The sequence below is a fragment of the Cryptotermes secundus genome, unplaced genomic scaffold (genome assembly GCF_002891405.2).
Source record: "Cryptotermes secundus unplaced genomic scaffold, Csec_1.0 scaffold350, whole genome shotgun sequence".
Classification (NCBI taxonomy): domain Eukaryota; kingdom Metazoa; phylum Arthropoda; class Insecta; order Blattodea; family Kalotermitidae; genus Cryptotermes; species Cryptotermes secundus.
This window is the reverse complement of record NW_019731981.1, coordinates 278-17289: the sequence shown is the minus strand read 5'-3', so window position 1 is coordinate 17289 and position 17012 is coordinate 278. Positions and strand designations below refer to the sequence as shown.

Below are 17012 nucleotides of genomic sequence, written 5' to 3'. Positions count from 1 at the left end.
CTAACTTCGTCAACAAGTGGCAGTCGCTCTGTCGGTATAAATCACTTGCAGACTAAACCCACAGACTTTTTTTTTTGTTTACTCTGAAACACTTCCTGAAATTCTGTTTATTTAATAAGGTAGAATGAACAATTTTCTTGGATCTTCAACTACGTACCAGTTACAGATGAACACTAATGCCAAAATTGCTATTATATTATGAAATTTATGAGCAAATCCCCCATAAAAATATTCATCGGAATCCAACATAAGCTTCAATTGAATGGCTCTTAGCCCTTGGTTTGGGTAGGGATATAATCAGAAGAAAGAATACAATTCACTATCAGCTTCACATAATGGCAGTTTCCTGTAGAACTGCATCATTACTGTAGTAGAGATAGTGTTATCTACATCCACTGTCCCACCACAGTCATGATTGGTGTAATGAACTTCCTGTAGCTTACAAATAAACGGTCTTTGTAAAGTCTTAGTGCTCTTTTAACAAATAACTTCGAACATATACATGAGTGAAGAAAACTGTGTCATTTGGAGCCAGAATGAATAACATTCTTTGTCACTTCAGACCTACCACAGATAAGCAATGGCAATGACAGATTATCAAAATAACATGGGTTATCAGAAAATGACAACTTTGGGAAAAGAAACAACAGCATAATTTCAGATTTTTTTTTTATATGCTTTATTTAAGATTCAAAGTACATCTGCAATTTCACTTCATTGCTTACTACAGAATGTTTAGCTAAACATATGCATGTTTCATTGATTCTATGTATGTCCAAGTTTAGCTGCCTTTATATCTATAAGCTCAAGTTAGGTCACTCACAGAACAATGGACTTGTAGGAGTATTCCTCTATGTTTGATAAACAGGTTTCAGTACCACAAAGCAACATCCATGGAACATACTAAGACCTACCAATTAAAATTGATAAAGTTCAAAATAGGACATTGTTACAATGGAATATTATTGATTGATTGATTTATTTATTTAACATCCATAACTGTTACATTATGTACAATTGGACAAGTCAGTTTTATCATGGTAGGATCATACGGATGTTTTAATTTAACAAAAATATGGCAGTGAATTCTGGACCATGGAAACTAAAGACCTCGTTGACAATAAAAGCAGCTGATACAACATTTTTAGAAATCCGAAATGGGTTGCAGTAAAATAGAATAGGAACTTAAGATATCAAGAAATAACTGAGAGTTTACTTCACCAAAATATCAAAGATAAAGAGAATTGGAAAGTGCACATCCAAAAAATGGATGAGAGATGGACAGTCGTAAATGAACGTGCAACAGGATAGTGCCTCATCCTTGGAGAACAGGGGCACCATAAAATTATTTACTGAACATATGAGAAAAAACATATTCGCTAAGTGTGAAAAAAATGGTGACTCTGTTCATGCATGATATGAGACTGCACACAGACTGACTGAAATTTAATGTTATAATTATACCTTCAAATATAAATCAAAGTAATTTTAATGAATCATAATGTACCATTATATCGTTTTTAAACATGAAATAGTTTTTAAGGCCGTACATATCAAATGAGACATAAATGAAAAAAAAAATGACAACAAAGATCATCACTTTTGTGTGCGTCATGTTCTGCATGTTGGAGACATCCTGTCATGTTCTTGATGCACTTTCCTGACTATCTCTCTATAGAAACTGAAAATCTTATCACTCCCATTTCTGCATTTCAAAAGACTTTCTTCATATTGGAGCTGGGTGAATCTTCCAGTTGTGTGGCAGGCCATAATGTTCTTCTTAATACTATCAAATACAAATGTCAAACTTGCCTTGCTGCCCTGCAAAGATAAAGAAATATCAGCTCAAAATGTTTCAATATTTTCATCGTCATCGTCGTCGTCATGGTGGTGGCGGCAGCAAAATTGTTATAGCCAAAGAATTCTGCTCAATGTTAATCACTTATAAAAGAATTTCTATCTGCATCTGTGGCCACTGAAGGTAGTATTGGAAGTCTTGTAGGTTTTCTGCTGAGCGATATTTACTGCCACGCAGCCTTGGCATTTCTAGTAGGTAGTTCTCTAGAAGGACTTGTCACCCAAAGGGTTAAGATACTATCCAAGCATTTGTATTCTGGAATAACTGAGTAACTCCAAGAAAACACTCATGATAACTGTGTGCGAAGTTAAGCTTCAATTCTGGCCGTTAAGGACCTGAAATGGGTGTGCCATAACTGTCTCACAATGTTTCCAAGGTAAATATGGTCACACAGTGTAGCAATGCCAAGATGGGTATGGCACAGCTTATAATGAGAACTCCATCATGGCAACAGAAATCACTGTCACTATCAATTTATGCGGTAGCATAGTTGGTTGAGGGGCTATGCTACAAGCTGGAAGGTCGCGGGATCGAATCCCGATGAGGTCACTGGATTTTTTTCACTTGACCTAATCCTTCCAGCCACACTAGGCCCTGGGGTTGACTCAGCCTCTAACAGAAATGAGTACCAGGAATTAATTAAATAATTTTCGTGAGGAGTAAAGCGCGGCCGGTGTGTAAGGCTGACAACCTTACCGCCATCTTTGAGCCAATTGTCTAGATAGTGTGGGACCCTCAACGTCTCTCAACCCTATGGGCCTTCATGGCCTGGTACAGGGATAGCTTTACTTTTTTTTTAACTAGCCTGTAACACAGTGTACATATGTACAAGTTAGACTGACTTTGTGTGTTGCAGGAAACAGCAGGCCTTTGTTTGCTATGGACAGGTACAGAATTCTGAAAAGTCTCACTATATCAAGATTACGCTGTAATGTATGTAAATATAGAATCTCCTGTAAAATAGCAGAAGCTGAATAAATATCATACCTTAAGCTGTTTGCTGTTTGGATCAATAAGAATATTGTCTTCATGATCAATCATGCAGCTTACAGCAGCAACTAAGAACTTCATTGCAATCCCAGAATTGATGAGTGCAAGACAAGCTGCATTGACTGCACATGCCAATAACTGTAACAATGTGTCAATCCAAAATAATTCCACTCTTAACAATTTTTGTTCCCAGCTGCAGAATTGGCGGCTCCTCCAGAAGGGCTCAGCTCCATGAGTAAGTAAGTAAGTAAGTAAGTAAGTAAGTAAGTCTATGCAGTCGATAACTTTCCCCTAAGTGAGGAATACCAAATTTAAAATGAAGCTATGGTAACTCTTACACTGCAACAGAAATGAAATCTTGATTTCCATTAGGGATAATAAACTTAATAGTGGGGCTATTTAATGGAGTACACACATGACCAACTGTCCTCTGACCACCACATAATTCATAAATAACCACCCATTATAACTAAGATTACACAAACCATGGTAATGATAGACTAAATTTATTTTAAGAAAGGTGAGGTAACTTAAGGCCTATTTTAAGGCATTATTTCAGCATTTTCTTCTCAAAGGATAGAGAAAAAATATTTAGCTCATTCAGGATAGGTATAAGGCAGCAGTTCAAAAACATTCTACTCACTCCAGTGAACTAGGTGATGTTGGCAAGAGGTGGGAACTGAAATATGTTTGTAGGTTATCTATATCTGTTTCTGGTATTACAGTGTTCAGAAGCACAAAGAAGTACTGATTCAAATGCAGAACTATCAAGTATGTTATGTGTTGACTGCATCTGAAAATAAACCAGTCTAATACAGTCAGTCATGTACTAGAAAAGTGTCACCAACTATGGCTAACAATCTGAATAAGTAAGAACAATTAATTACCAAAAAATCACATTTGAATATTTACACACTTTCTATTCATGTCAGAAAGGATCTCTTATGGTCCAGTCTGTAATTGCACCTGTATTCCCAATGTGGTCCACATTCTAACAAGTTTACATAGCTCTGTTCTAGACCTAACAGTTAACATACATATGTTTATGCAGCTGTGCCTTCAAACCTGACAGTTAACATAGAACTGTGCATGTCTGTCAATATCTGTGTTATTAAGGATAATTCCAGTTTTCTCCTGAACATATTAATAAGACTGTAGGTAAAAGTACTGAGTGTACAGTGAACAAATCCCATTACTTTTCTGAAAGCAAGTGAACTCAGTGGAACCATCCATGTAATAGCAAAAGTTTAAAAAGAAAAAATCAACTTCAAGTTCTTTGAAGTTTTAGTGTCTCCAACCTAATGAAGGCAACAAATAAAAGCTGTATTCACGAAGAAATGAAGAACAGAATGGAGCTGGGAAATGCTTACTGCAATTCAGTTCAGAATACTGCTAGTGGCAACTAGAGAGAACGTGGGGCCAGGAGCCAAGGCATTCGAGGGTTATCTCTCTGGTTTCCCTTGGTAAAGAGAAAATGGAACAAAATGACAGAAAATATAACTCAGAGAAAGAAAAAACACTCCATTAGCAAGATTATTTAACAATGCCATACCAACTGAGAGATAATGCAAAATCACACAAGACAAGGAAATGATTATGTGCAGTGAACTGTACAAGCAAAAGAGTGGAGAGGAAGCAGTTAAACCATATTTGAAGGTATGTCCCAGTGTTTACTAGGACAGACTGGGGAAAGCAAAGATCTTGGTCAGTAGAAACAAGGACCTGGCTCGGATATGAAAACATACTTTCAAAATATTCAGACATATAACTGACCTTACAAGCTCACAGTTCAAGTGGATCAAACTCTTTAACTCTTATAACTTAAGTGAGGTTTGAAGTTCTCACACTGGCAAGTATCAGGATTTATTTTTATCTGGGATGTGATTCTGTATAATTTGATAAATTGGTATCAATGTGTTGGAGGAACCTGCTGCCTCCATGTTCAGGGTAGAAGTGTGTATCCTCTACCTTGAAAATGTATGTAGTAGATTCCTATGAAACAGTACCCATCTACAAAACCACACAATATCATAACCCAGAAGACTGCTCTTGTAACTAATTTCAACAAAAAGTTAATAAATTAATTTGATCCAATTTCATCACTGTGCAACTAAAGTGTACATAACTTGAAGCTCTTGGGGCAACCAAATGCTATAGAATTCTCTTCACTTATCACCCATGTTATTATAGAGTAAAAGAGATTTCAAGCTACATATATCTGATTTGGAGGCAAACATAGGAGTTGTACTTTGACTGGCTGAGAGGATGAACTGAACTAAACAAATGTTGGAAGCCACAACATTATATAACTGAATAATTATTAACAGCTATCACAGATAGAAAAGTCTACTTACTCCACCTGAATCTTGCATCTCTTGTACTATGATTGATATCGATGTTCTTGGATGAAGAGTAACGAGCAGAGCAGTGCTACATGTATTTCGAATCAGTGTTTCCCGCATCTTGTCATGCACACCTGGTGAGAGCAAAATAGATATATACATATTTCTTGCAATTATTGTTTACATGGGTCATGACCACAAACCTAATATACTGGACCAATGGCTCTCTACCATGCTCCTCTCTATTCCAGTGTGATACCATGCGATTGTTTTCTCAAGATTCTGAAATATTTTCATTTCCTTTTGAGCTTCCAAGTGGCCACTCCAATGCCATCCAAGAGATTTCCTCATCAAAACTCTTTACCTACCTCATCTAATCCTAGCTGCATGCCCAGAATATTGTGGCTCCCTAGATGCCACTGTCATAACAATATTAGGTGCCCTATCTCTCAACCCTATGGACTATGTAATGTCCTAATTCACTATGTAATGTCCTAAATTTCCCACATTCATCTCAGGTCCAGGTTACACTACCTTATATCAACCCTTTGCTGCAAATATAATTAGACATAAGGTAAAGGCAAGGTAAAGTTGTCCTTGTGCTTAACTAATTAAGCACTACACCATGAAGGTGTATGGGGGAGTGGATGTATAGATCTACAATTTCTTTACTTCAGCACTAGCCAGAGGTGAGCAATAATTAGACATAAGGAACAAAAAAAAATACATGAAGTGCAGATTTTAAACTGACTGTCTGTACCAATGTTCGGTGTGTAATACAGTGGAACCCACATTTTAATGTTCTTCAGTTTAAGGCTTTTCATAATTTAGTGTTAAATTCCAGTGATCCAAAGTCAAGACTCTCAGTGTCAAATTACCTCCATTTCAAATATTCCTTGGTTTAGCATTAAAATCCAGTGCTCCCCAAAGAAATCTTAAACGGAAGTTTCACTGTAAACTTAACATGTGTAGGCATACTGAACCAACATTGTCTTATGTCTGACTTGAAAGAAATATGTTACTTTTACTGTGTGAATGTGAACTTGAAATATCTGTAAAATTAATGCAGTAGATCTGTAGAACAGCCATTTATTTCATCTGAGATGCAAGTCTGTCTTCACATTGCTATTTACTCACGTGGCAGGCCCGTTTTAGGACGATAAAGTGCTTCAACACTTGCTTTATCTATTAATATGCGCTGTGGTTTCACTTCAGCAGGTCCAAATACTGCAGTCACAACTGCGGTATCTCCTGCAATAAAACAGTAAAGTGGTATGAATCATGTCACTTGATACTAAATACGTCCATTATCTGACTGAACTACCAACTGAATTCAAAGAATCCAGATTTTTGTGACTTCCCCCTCTCCATGATAGTTCTGGGTTTCTTTCTTGATCCAAGCAGCATTCTGTAACCCTAACAAAAACCTGAAAGTTACCCCAAGACTTCAACAGTTCGGCTCTGCAATTATTCTTATAAGGTAGTTTTATAAGATGGTTATACATCACAGACAATAGTACGATTACGATTTTTTCTACAGTGAGGTCCAGACAGCCTGCTTACACACTTGCATTCATGGCTACTTTTTGTTCATCATTGTGAAGTCTCCTCCCCGCTGAATGGTTCTAACAGAGGAACATGAAGAGGAAAATTGTAAACTTAATTCTGATTAAAGATCTGAATGTGAAAAAATCTTATATCAGACTGATGCTGAAAAACTTCAGTGGCTGGGATAAATGAGAAGAGAAATTTGTGCAGATCCTTCAACAAGATTATTGGAAAAATCTGTTTGGAAGAAGTATAACTAATGATGGGCTTGGGTCTTCAAAATCACCCTGAAACAAAATGTTTTAAGTCTTCAAAAGACGAGTCCACCATCTCCTAAGTGTGAATAGCATAAATGTGAAAATAAGAGGGCAAAGTTATGCTGATTTAGGTTTTAGAGTAACAAAGATATTATCCAAGATAAATGATTTCTCTGAAGTGAACATCAACATGCTGCTGTACCTTCGAACTCTTGGAATGCTTATGGAAATATGTTTATTGAAAAGCACTAAAGCTTTGACTTGGCATGTGGATTTGGATCACAATATTGCACCTATCCACCAGCACTTTTGGTAAAGTGATTTTTGGTCAAGAAACAAATATCGTTGATCTAACATCCCTCATGCTTGCCTGTGTTTACAATTTGGGGCATTTTTATGTTCTCCCTAATGGATCCCATTTTGAACCACTGAAAGATTTATTAGTATCCATATGTCTGAAGAGACAGTGTTCTACAGGAAATATAAAATTATAGTTTGAGTAACTTCAATTGTTCAACTGCAGTTCCATGCCAATGAATAGCATGTATACCAGTAAATGTAGTGCACAAATAATTTGCAAATGTTTTTAAAGTATCGCTAAGTTTTCTTTTTTAATTCATGCCTCAGTACTGCAGAAATGATGGTAATACTGGATTTAAAGTGGCTGTTAAAGAAGTTTCTTATCACCAGTTCTTTTTATACTGTTGAAGAATACTACTGCTGGAATAAAGATTGATACCTCGTGTATATTTAGTAAACACTGTTGCCTATTGCTAGGATGCAACAGAATATGGTATAAAATACTCAGGAAAAAGGTGCTATCACTGCTGTAATATAGGTGTATCATATATTAAGAAAATAGATTTTATATTACTATATTAAGAGTCTTGACGGTCTTTTAATCATGTATGTAATTTTAAATGTTATTTTGATATATGGAATGTATTGTTGTACAGCAGTTTTGTTGTATTGAGTATTTAAATTTTGACGATGATGACTGTCTGATTATGTATGTATATTTATATGTTATATTGTATTACTGACTTGTTCTATATCTGAGGCAGATGCCTCTATGGATTTTTTGGAACTATAAATAAATGACAAAAATACTTTACACTGTGGTAACGCATTACATTAGGTCAATTCAAATGCTTTGTCTCATATCAAAAACCTGTGACCACAATGCTAATTTGGAGAGAGACTGTATACACAAAACCTCATAGGCATTACTACTAAACAGAAGACGTACCAATCAAGTGTTCATTCCATATTCTTTAACACACCAAATCTAATACACTTGTCTACTCCACCTAACCTGTCACAACTTTGTTTTGTCCTTGTTCAAAATATATTTAAAAATGTCTGTAAATATACATGTTAACCATAATCAAAATTTCTTACACTATGTTTCTTACCAATCACTACACGTGCTAAAGCAAAAACCAAATAAACGTCAAATGAGTCCGCCTTTACGGTTACATTCAAATCATATTATGGGATTATACTACCTTGCGTAAACATTGCAGAACCATCTGACCTGCTTAAAACGTTTAACTGACAGTTCATGGGTCGTAAGCAGTCTTCCTCACTTTCTATCTGCATTTTATACATACACTTCGTTTTCGTTCAACCTGAAATGCACAAGGACAATTTTTACCCATATGCACGCTTAAACGATTATTCATTATCGGTAATGATCAGCAAAAGTGTGATGTAGTGGTAAGCGTGGTAAGTGCCTAAGTGCTACCCGTGCTACTAGACGTATGTTGTTAGAATTAGTTTTGATTCGTTTGACAGGTTGGTCATTTGAGAGGGGCAGGGTTGAGTTTGGTTATGTTCAGTTCAATTAAGGTTACAGGATTTTAATTAATTAGTAATATTCGGTAATATTTACATACGCTGAGGTAGTGTAACGTTTCATGTGTGATATGTTTATAATGTAAAAGCTTTCTGTGTATGCTGTGACTTTATATAAATTTATTTAGTAAGCAGAAGACGAGTGTACTTGACAAATATTGTTCATCGTACATCTTCGTGAATATATAAATTTGAATCATATAAACTCGTATTAGAGGTGCAGCTGCATTTCTACAGTTTGGTTATAGTTGAACGTGTCTGTGCTTCAGCTCTGAGGTGGTTGTAAACGTAAATGTAAGCCCATCACAGTGACCGAAAGAATTAACAAACTCACAGTTAGTATGCCGTGGAATGAAAAAGGTATGTCATGTGATGACAAAGTTATAGATGCTGATTTTATGTGCAAAATAATTTTACTCCTTTTTTTTTTAATGCTAGTAGGGTGGGACTAATTCCCTTGTACTGCGGCCACTTCTGGCCTATTGTACCAGCCCCAGATGATAGGCGAGGGTGATTGTGGAGCAATTGGTGGAATGAAGATTGGCAGGGGAAACCGAAGTACTCTGAGAAAATCTGCCCCAGTGCCACCTTGTCCACCACAAATCCCACTTGACCAGACCCGTGATCGAGCCCTGGCCGCCGTGGTGGGAAGCCAGCGACTAACCGCTTGAGCTATGGCCCGGCCTTACTGATTACTCTTAATATTCGTGTTAGAAATTGAGAATTTGAAGTATGCCATTATGGGATCATATTGGAGAGAGAGGGAAGAACTTATTAGGAATGTTATGCAGGTTTATATGATTCGATATTTGTTAGAAGAAAAGATTAATATTAGTACAAGTACTTACGAAACAGCACTTCACAGTATAGATTAGTTTGTATTTGGCTCATGAAATTTGGCGTTGTAGGAGAGTTTAAAAGTAGATACAAATTTTGAGTGGTTTGTAGCCTTATTTTATTGTTGAGCAGAATGTTAACACTGTTTTTGTAATGATGGAACTGATACATAACTCAAATTCTGGGGAAGATCAGCATTTTCATTTTATGAGCTGATTGTCCTTGACATTTGTTATTGTGCTTGATTATTCTTGTTCCATTTTGTTTCCGGTTCTTCTAGAACCAATATTTGGTCCCTGCTAATAAGCTAATCTGGATAATTGCATTTTATAAAAGCTGTACTGACATCAAAGTTTGTGAAACAGTGAAAATTACAAATGTGGCTATGGATATCATGGTGTTTTGCCTGTAGTAGCTGAAATGTAGAGGACAGAATTATATAATTATTGACTGGAAATTTTGGTTGGACAGGAGTTTGGAAATGGAAAATAAGCATAATTTCTTCCATGGAATTTTTTATATATATAAGTAGTGCATAATTGCATGGCTTGCATTTGTAAGGGAATGGAAATTAATTTCCCATTTTTAAGGAGCTGAAGTCTTTACTTTTATATATTTTTACAGTATTCTAATATGGAGATATCTTTGAACAAAATTGACTTAGTGTATGGGTATTATTAGTACCTTTTCTTTAGGCCAGTATGTATACCAGCAAATACTTGATCTGTATTGACAAGCTTGTCAAAAGTCTCACACATTTACCATTGCACTGTATTTTTCAATCTTGAGGCAAAAACTGAACCTGAGAGTACCAGCAAACATGTTTGTGTGTGTGTGTGTGTGTGGGGGGGGGGGAAGTGCCAAGTATTATCATGCAGGAATGTTATGTAACCATAAATTTTTTGTGTCATTGCAAGTCACATAGAAGTTTTACATTTTGTTGAAATTAAAAGTGGATCAAGTTCAAAAATGTACATACATATTCGCATGCAAATCAGAATCTGTTTTTTAATGCTATTCGTGTAATTGTTTCAGGCCTGCGACTCACCAGCATGAGACCTCAAGTGACTCATCTGCCATAAGAGGAAGGAGTTGTTGCTGTCCTAGCATCCATGCATGGCTCTTTCAGATAGCCTTTTTCTCTTGCAGCTCTGCCACCAGAATCTGTGCATGTCAAGACTGAAGTGAAAATCAGTGCATGTCAAGACTGAAGTGAAAATCTGTGCATGTCAAGACTAAAGTGAAAATCTGTGCAAGTCAGGACTGAAGTGAAAATCTATGCATGTCAAGACTGAAGTGAAAATCTATGCATGTCAAGACTGAAGTGAAAATCTATGCATGTCAAGACCAAAACATGACAGGAAGATACTGTTGCACTTTACAGGAAGAAATATCAGTTTGATGCGTGTGGCCATGTCAGACTGATACTCATTTGTCCGACAAATGCCTCTCTTGCTTTACTGTGTTTGCATATAGTAGGGTAACACATATGCATGATATCATCCTACTTTGTGTCTTGCTTTGATACTGTCTATGTGCAACGTCAGTTACTATTCACTTGCTTTTCTTTATTGACACTACATGTTTCGGCCCAACCAGCCATCTTCAGGTGTACAGGTTGTTGTGATTGCAGAATCTGCTGCTCACTGTAATGCTGTTTTGTTTCTGTTATGTGGAGGCCTTGGGTTGCATCTGGTTATGTGGGTTAGTCATCTGTTTTTTGTTTAGGTGTCCTTGAGCTGCTGGTGTTTGCTTCATGGTTTAGTTTGGCTGTGGCTGTCTTGAATGTTTTTGCTGGGGTAGGAATTTGTTGTGTTGATGGCCAACCACAGCACAACAAATATGCCCAGCTCAAGGACACCTAAACAAAAAGCGGATGGTTAACCCACATATCCAGATGCAATGCGAGGCCTCTACATAAGAGAAACAGAACAGCATTACAGTGAGCAGCAGGTTCCTTTATCACAACAACCTGTATCCCTGAAGATGGTAAATTAGGCCGAAACATGTAGTGACAACAAAGAGAAAACTGTGAGAGAATGTTAACTGACGTTGCACACAGACAGCATCAAAGCAAAACTCAAAGTCAGATCTAAGCAGTGCAACAGGATGCTGCAATGTAACATTATGCCTGATATCAATTATTGTGTAAAATTCATTCATGGTCTTCTGGCTTATGACATGGTTACCAAAGTTTTCTGCTGGTCTGTTGAAGCCAGGGGCGGTATGTTCTCTGATAACCATCTACCAGGCCTCACAGAGTCATAACTTAGGAGACCAGAATAAGATTTTTCACCGTTGTGAAAGATTAGAATCTGATACTGTGTAAAATTGTTTGTATTTTCAAATCTGGTGGATACTGTAAGGAAATAATCACTAAACCATAGTAGTTCTGTGTTTCCTTGTAAAGGAAAGAACTTGAAAGGTAAAGCTATCCCTATAACAGCCCATTGAGGCCCCAAGTGTTGTCAGACATCGAGGCTCCCACATTTTCTTTAGGCACTCAGCTCACAAATGGTGGGAAGGTTGTCAGCCTTATGCACCAGCCACCCTTTACCCCCCTCCCCCCCATGAAGATTGCTGGTACTCATTTCTCTTAGAGGCCAATTACAGACACTGCTCAGTGTAGATAAAAGTAATTGCATATGGACAAACACAACATAAAGTCAAGGACTAATTAAATGTAAGCACTGGAACAAAGACACATTAATGCAATTAATGTAATTAATACAGTTCAGTTCATGTTTATTTACGTGCAAACTTAACAGCACAGAGGCCAATTACAAAGTTAGCATGAGTACCAAGAAATACACAAAAATAATTAAAAAACAAAATATGACACTGTATACAAGGGCAGTAAGTTAATAATAATTACAAGAAAAACTATAAAGTTAGCATTGACAGGAGAAAAAATTGAATATGTAAATTCCCAATGGTTATGCCATCTTGTGTAATAATAATAATAATTCAATTTGTTTACTTGTGTGCAAGCTTAACAGCACAGAGGCCAATTACAAAGTTGGCATGAGTACATAGAAATACACAAAATGACTAGTAAACATAATACAAAATAAGACAGTCTACATATATAATGGCAATAAATTAATAATAATTCCAAGAAAAATTAAAGTTAGCATTAACAGGTGAGAAAAATAAAGTAAGTACTTTTGAATGGTTATGCTATTATGTGGCGAGAAAGTACAATACCCATACATACACACACAGAAGTTAATAACAATAACAATAACCCAATTAATGCTTATTTGCGTGGCACCTCAACATCCTAATAATAATTCAATTCGTTTTTATTTATGTGCAGACTTAACAGCACAGAGGCCAGTTAAAATGTTAGCATGAGTACATAGAAATACACAAAAATAATTAAAAAACAAAATACAAAATTTGAGAGTCTATATAATGGCAATAAATTGATAATAATTCCAAGAAAAATTAAAGTTAACAAGAGAGAAAAATGAAACAAGACCAATATATATACATACATACACAGGCTGCACCATAGTTCAGGCTGTTAGTCGCTGGCTTCCCAACACAGAGGGCCAGGTTCAAGCCAGGGTCTGTTCAAGTGGGATTTGTGGTGGACAAAGTGGTACTGGAGCGGGTTTTCTCTGAGTACTTCAGTTTCCCCTGCCAGTCTTCATTCTACCAAATTCTCCATCATCATAATCACCCAGGGCATGCTACAATAGGCCAATCAGTGGCCGCCGTGCTGAGTGGACACACTTGGACTCCACCCCTGACTAAGCAAATTTAATTTAAATTTTACGTACATACACACACATAATATTAGGAGTATTATCAAATAATAATAACAATTTTAGGTTCAATGTGATTGACAGAAACTGTTCCGATTGCAAATATGTCGAGATCTTTACCCACCGCGTTGGCAGCATAGGCGCACCGAGCAGAAGGACAGTGTTTATTAGAGTGACAAACACCAGACAATGAGAAGTCTCTAAGATTGCTGGGAAGAACACAAAGGCTAACATTTTCTAAATGAGAAGCGCAGGATTTAAGATGAAAGACCTGAACAAAAAAAAAGTGCATCAAGGTGATGTCTCCATTTATGTAAAGAATGTAGACTTAATTTCTCTAAGGCATCAGTATAAGTATATGAAATATGAGGGGAAAAACTACTGCTGGATGTGCTCAAGCTTATTTGCATCAGTCGAGGTGATGAAGTTCCACACTACCAAGGCATATTCCAACTTTGACCTGACTAAAGTAAAGTATAGTACATACAGACACTCCAGGGAGGAAATCTGTAGGTAATGGAGCAAATAAGGTCTAAAAGCATTATGCATTCAGAAAATATGTAATTAACATGTGTGTGAAAATGTAGCTTTGAATCAAAGAAAACACCCAAGTCATTAATATTGCTGGTGCCTGTAATAATAGCATGACAAAGTTGATATTCATAGCTCAGAAAATTTAGCATTTTCTGTGACAGAACTATGTCTATATTCCCATTGTATGTTGAAGTTTTCGCAGGCAACACACATTTTGATGGAGTGTTATATGGGAGTTCCATAATGAAACCTGTCTAAAGCATTATATCAGCTTCCACTTTGTTTGGTCTAAATCACTTTCATGTATGTCTTACAGAAGTGTTATAAGTTACAAACATTTGATAAAGTTTTTGTGTATGTGTAAAGTGGACTCTGTATGCTTGCACCTTACCTCTCTTTTGCTTGTTTTTATCGAATAAAGTACAGCCAATGATATCTCTTTCCCAAAACTCATCCTGTAAACGGTGGCTCTCATATCTGCATACAGTATCAGCATGTGAAAATTTGGATTAATTGAGAGTGGGCTTTTCTAAATACCAGGTAACTTGAAAAACTGTTGTCTTCTTAGATGTGAGGCCATGTAGACTGGTAGAATGTTACCACCACTTTGGAGGAACATGTAAAGTGATAAAACCCTGAAGATGGAGGCCTCACATTCCNTCTGTAGGTAATGGAGCAAATAAGGTCTAAAAGCATTATGCATTCAGAAAATATGTAATTAACATGTGTGTGAAAATGTAGCTTTGAATCGAAGAAAACACCCAAGTCATTAATATTGCTGGTGCGTGTAATAATAGCATGACAAAGTTGATATTCATAGCTCAGAAAATTTAGCATTTTCTGTGACAGAACTATGTCTATATTCCCATTGTATGTTGAAGTTTTCGCAGGCAACACACATTTTGATGGAGTGTTATATGGGAGTTCCATAATGAAACCTGTCTAAAGCATTATATCAGCTTCCACTTTGTTTGGTCTAAATCACTTTCATGTATGTCTTACAGAAGTGTTATAAGTTACAAACATTTGATAAAGTTTTTGTGTATGTGTAAAGTGGACTCTGTATGCTTGCACCTTACCTCTCTTTTGCTTGTTTTTATCGAATAAAGTACAGCCAATGATATCTCTTTCCCAAAACTCATCCTGTAAACGGTGGCTCTCATATCTGCATACAGTATCAGCATGTGAAAATTTGGATTAATTGAGAGTGGGCTTTTCTAAATACCAGGTAACTTGAAAAACTGTTGTCTTCTTAGATGTGAGGCCATGTAGACTGGTAGAATGTTACCACCACTTTGGAGGAACATGTAAAGTGATAAAACCCTGAAGATGGAGGCCTCACATTCCTCAGAAATATTGGTAACATTCTACCAGACTACATGGTGTCACATCCCAGAAGACTGAAATCTTCGTGGTTACAGCCATATTCCTATGGAAGATCTTAGCCGAAGACTTGTTCGCTTAGAGAGCATACATTGTAATTGCACATAGAGGGAATACACAGTCATGAGTAGATAACAGTTGGTTTTGATTTGACATGGGAGTTAGGTGTAGGAATTGAGAACTGACAGTTTTGTGTTCTGCTTTAATCAATACTTCTGAATTGCCTTGCGTAAGTAAGTAGGCTACGGCTGGTAATTGGAGTGAAAAGTACAGCATTCTGAGTTGTAGCAGTGCCTAGTTCGAAGGCAGCCTGACGTTTTTAAGGCNAAATTTAGCATTTTCTGTGACAGAACTATGTCTATATTCCCATTGTATGTTGAAGTTTTCGCAGGCAACACACATTTTGATGGAGTGTTATATGGGAGTTCCATAATGAAGCCTGTCTAAAGCATTATATCAGCTTCCACTTTGTTTGGTCTAAATCACTTTCATGTATGTCTTACAGAAGTGTTATAAGTTACAAACATTTGATAAAGTTTTTGTGTATGTGTAAAGTGGACTCTGTATGCTTGCACCTTACCTCTCTTTTGCTTGTTTTTATCGAATAAAGTACAGCCAATGATATCTCTTTCCCAAAACTCATCCTGTAAACGGTGGCTCTCATATCTGCATACAGTATCAGCATGTGAAAATTTGGATTAATTGAGAGTGGGCTTTTCTAAATACCAGGTAACTTGAAAAACTGTTGTCTTCTTAGATGTGAGGCCATGTAGACTGGTAGAATGTTACCACCACTTTGGAGGAACATGTAAAGTGATAAAACCTTGAAGATGGAGGCCTCACATTCCTCAGAAATATTGGTAACATTCTACCAGACTACATGGTGTCACATCCCAGAAGACTGAAATCTTCGTGGTTACAGCCATATTCCTATGGAAGATCTTAGCCAAAGACTTGTTCGCTTAGAGAGCATACATTGTAATTGCACATACAGGGAATACACAGTCATGAGTAGATAACAGTTGGTTTTGATTTGACATGGGAGTTAGGTGTAGGAATTGAGAACTGACAGTTTTGTGTTCTGCTCTTATCAATACTTCTGAATTGCCTTGCGACAGTAAGTAGGCTACGGCTGGTAATTGGAGTGAAAAGTACAGCATTCTGAGTTGTAGCAGCGCCTAGTTCGAAGGCAGCCTGACGTTTTTAAGGCGATATATTCCTCCTAAACATTGGGCTATCTCGAAACTACACATTGTTACAACGCAGAATCCCGGACTCCTTATAGACATTGCCATGAAAACATCAAATCAAACATGGTACTCAGAATGTTTGTGTAAGATATGTAAGTCGCTGTCTGATTGCAGAGGTAATTGTAAATATAAATTGGATAGGAACTACTGCAGCTTTGGGGTTGGTGGGGAGATGTTAAGGCATATGTTAATTGGTACAATTATCCATGATATGTATGTAATGGCCGTCTTGTAGTGCACTCAATTTCACATGTCACTTCACTACATGTTTCAGCAACACCGTGCCATCCTCAGGTGCTTTATTTACGCTAAGCTATTGCATTGCTTGCCATCATGTGTCTTTCATAAAATTATCGCTCACAGCCAGAAAGGAAGGACACATC

At 36.8% G+C, this 17012-nt stretch overlaps 1 protein-coding gene and 2 long non-coding RNA genes across 3 annotated transcripts; 2 read left to right on the top strand and 1 right to left on the bottom strand.

Annotated features, from left to right (window-relative positions):
* Positions 1-1015: 1015 nt before the first annotated feature.
* LOC111867392 (exosome complex component RRP46) lies at positions 1016-8740 on the bottom strand. Its single transcript, XM_023857201.2, has 5 exons — positions 8504-8740; positions 6328-6441; positions 5203-5324; positions 2846-2986; positions 1016-1821 (listed from the first exon to the last, which is right to left on the bottom strand). Exons 1-5 carry the CDS (start codon positions 8604-8606, stop codon positions 1612-1614), a joined length of 690 nt encoding a protein of 229 aa, XP_023712969.1. The 5' UTR covers positions 8607-8740; the 3' UTR covers positions 1016-1611.
* A 49-nt stretch (positions 8741-8789) lies between these two features.
* On the top strand, positions 8790-10860 carry LOC111867396. The gene is made up of 2 exons (XR_002843340.2): positions 8790-9212; positions 10725-10860. It is a non-coding gene; the product is annotated as an uncharacterized LOC111867396 (long non-coding RNA).
* A 2700-nt stretch (positions 10861-13560) lies between these two features.
* On the top strand, positions 13561-15119 carry LOC117282554. The gene is made up of 2 exons (XR_004513342.1): positions 13561-13975; positions 14664-15119. It is a non-coding gene; the product is annotated as an uncharacterized LOC117282554 (long non-coding RNA).
* The last annotated feature ends 1893 nt before the right edge of the window (positions 15120-17012 follow it).

Excerpts from the sequence above, each read along its gene's own strand:
- LOC111867392 (XM_023857201.2), bottom strand. The coding sequence starts at position 8,606 with ATGTATAAAATGCAGATAGAAAGTGAGGAAGACTGCTTACGACCCATG. Across the intron at positions 6,442-8,503 it reads TTCTGCAATGTTTACGCAAG|GAGATACCGCAGTTGTGACT; the intron begins GTAGTATAATCC and ends GTTTTATTGCAG. Across the intron at positions 1,822-2,845 it reads CAAACAGCAAACAGCTTAAG|GGCAGCAAGGCAAGTTTGAC; the intron begins GTATGATATTTA and ends TTATCTTTGCAG.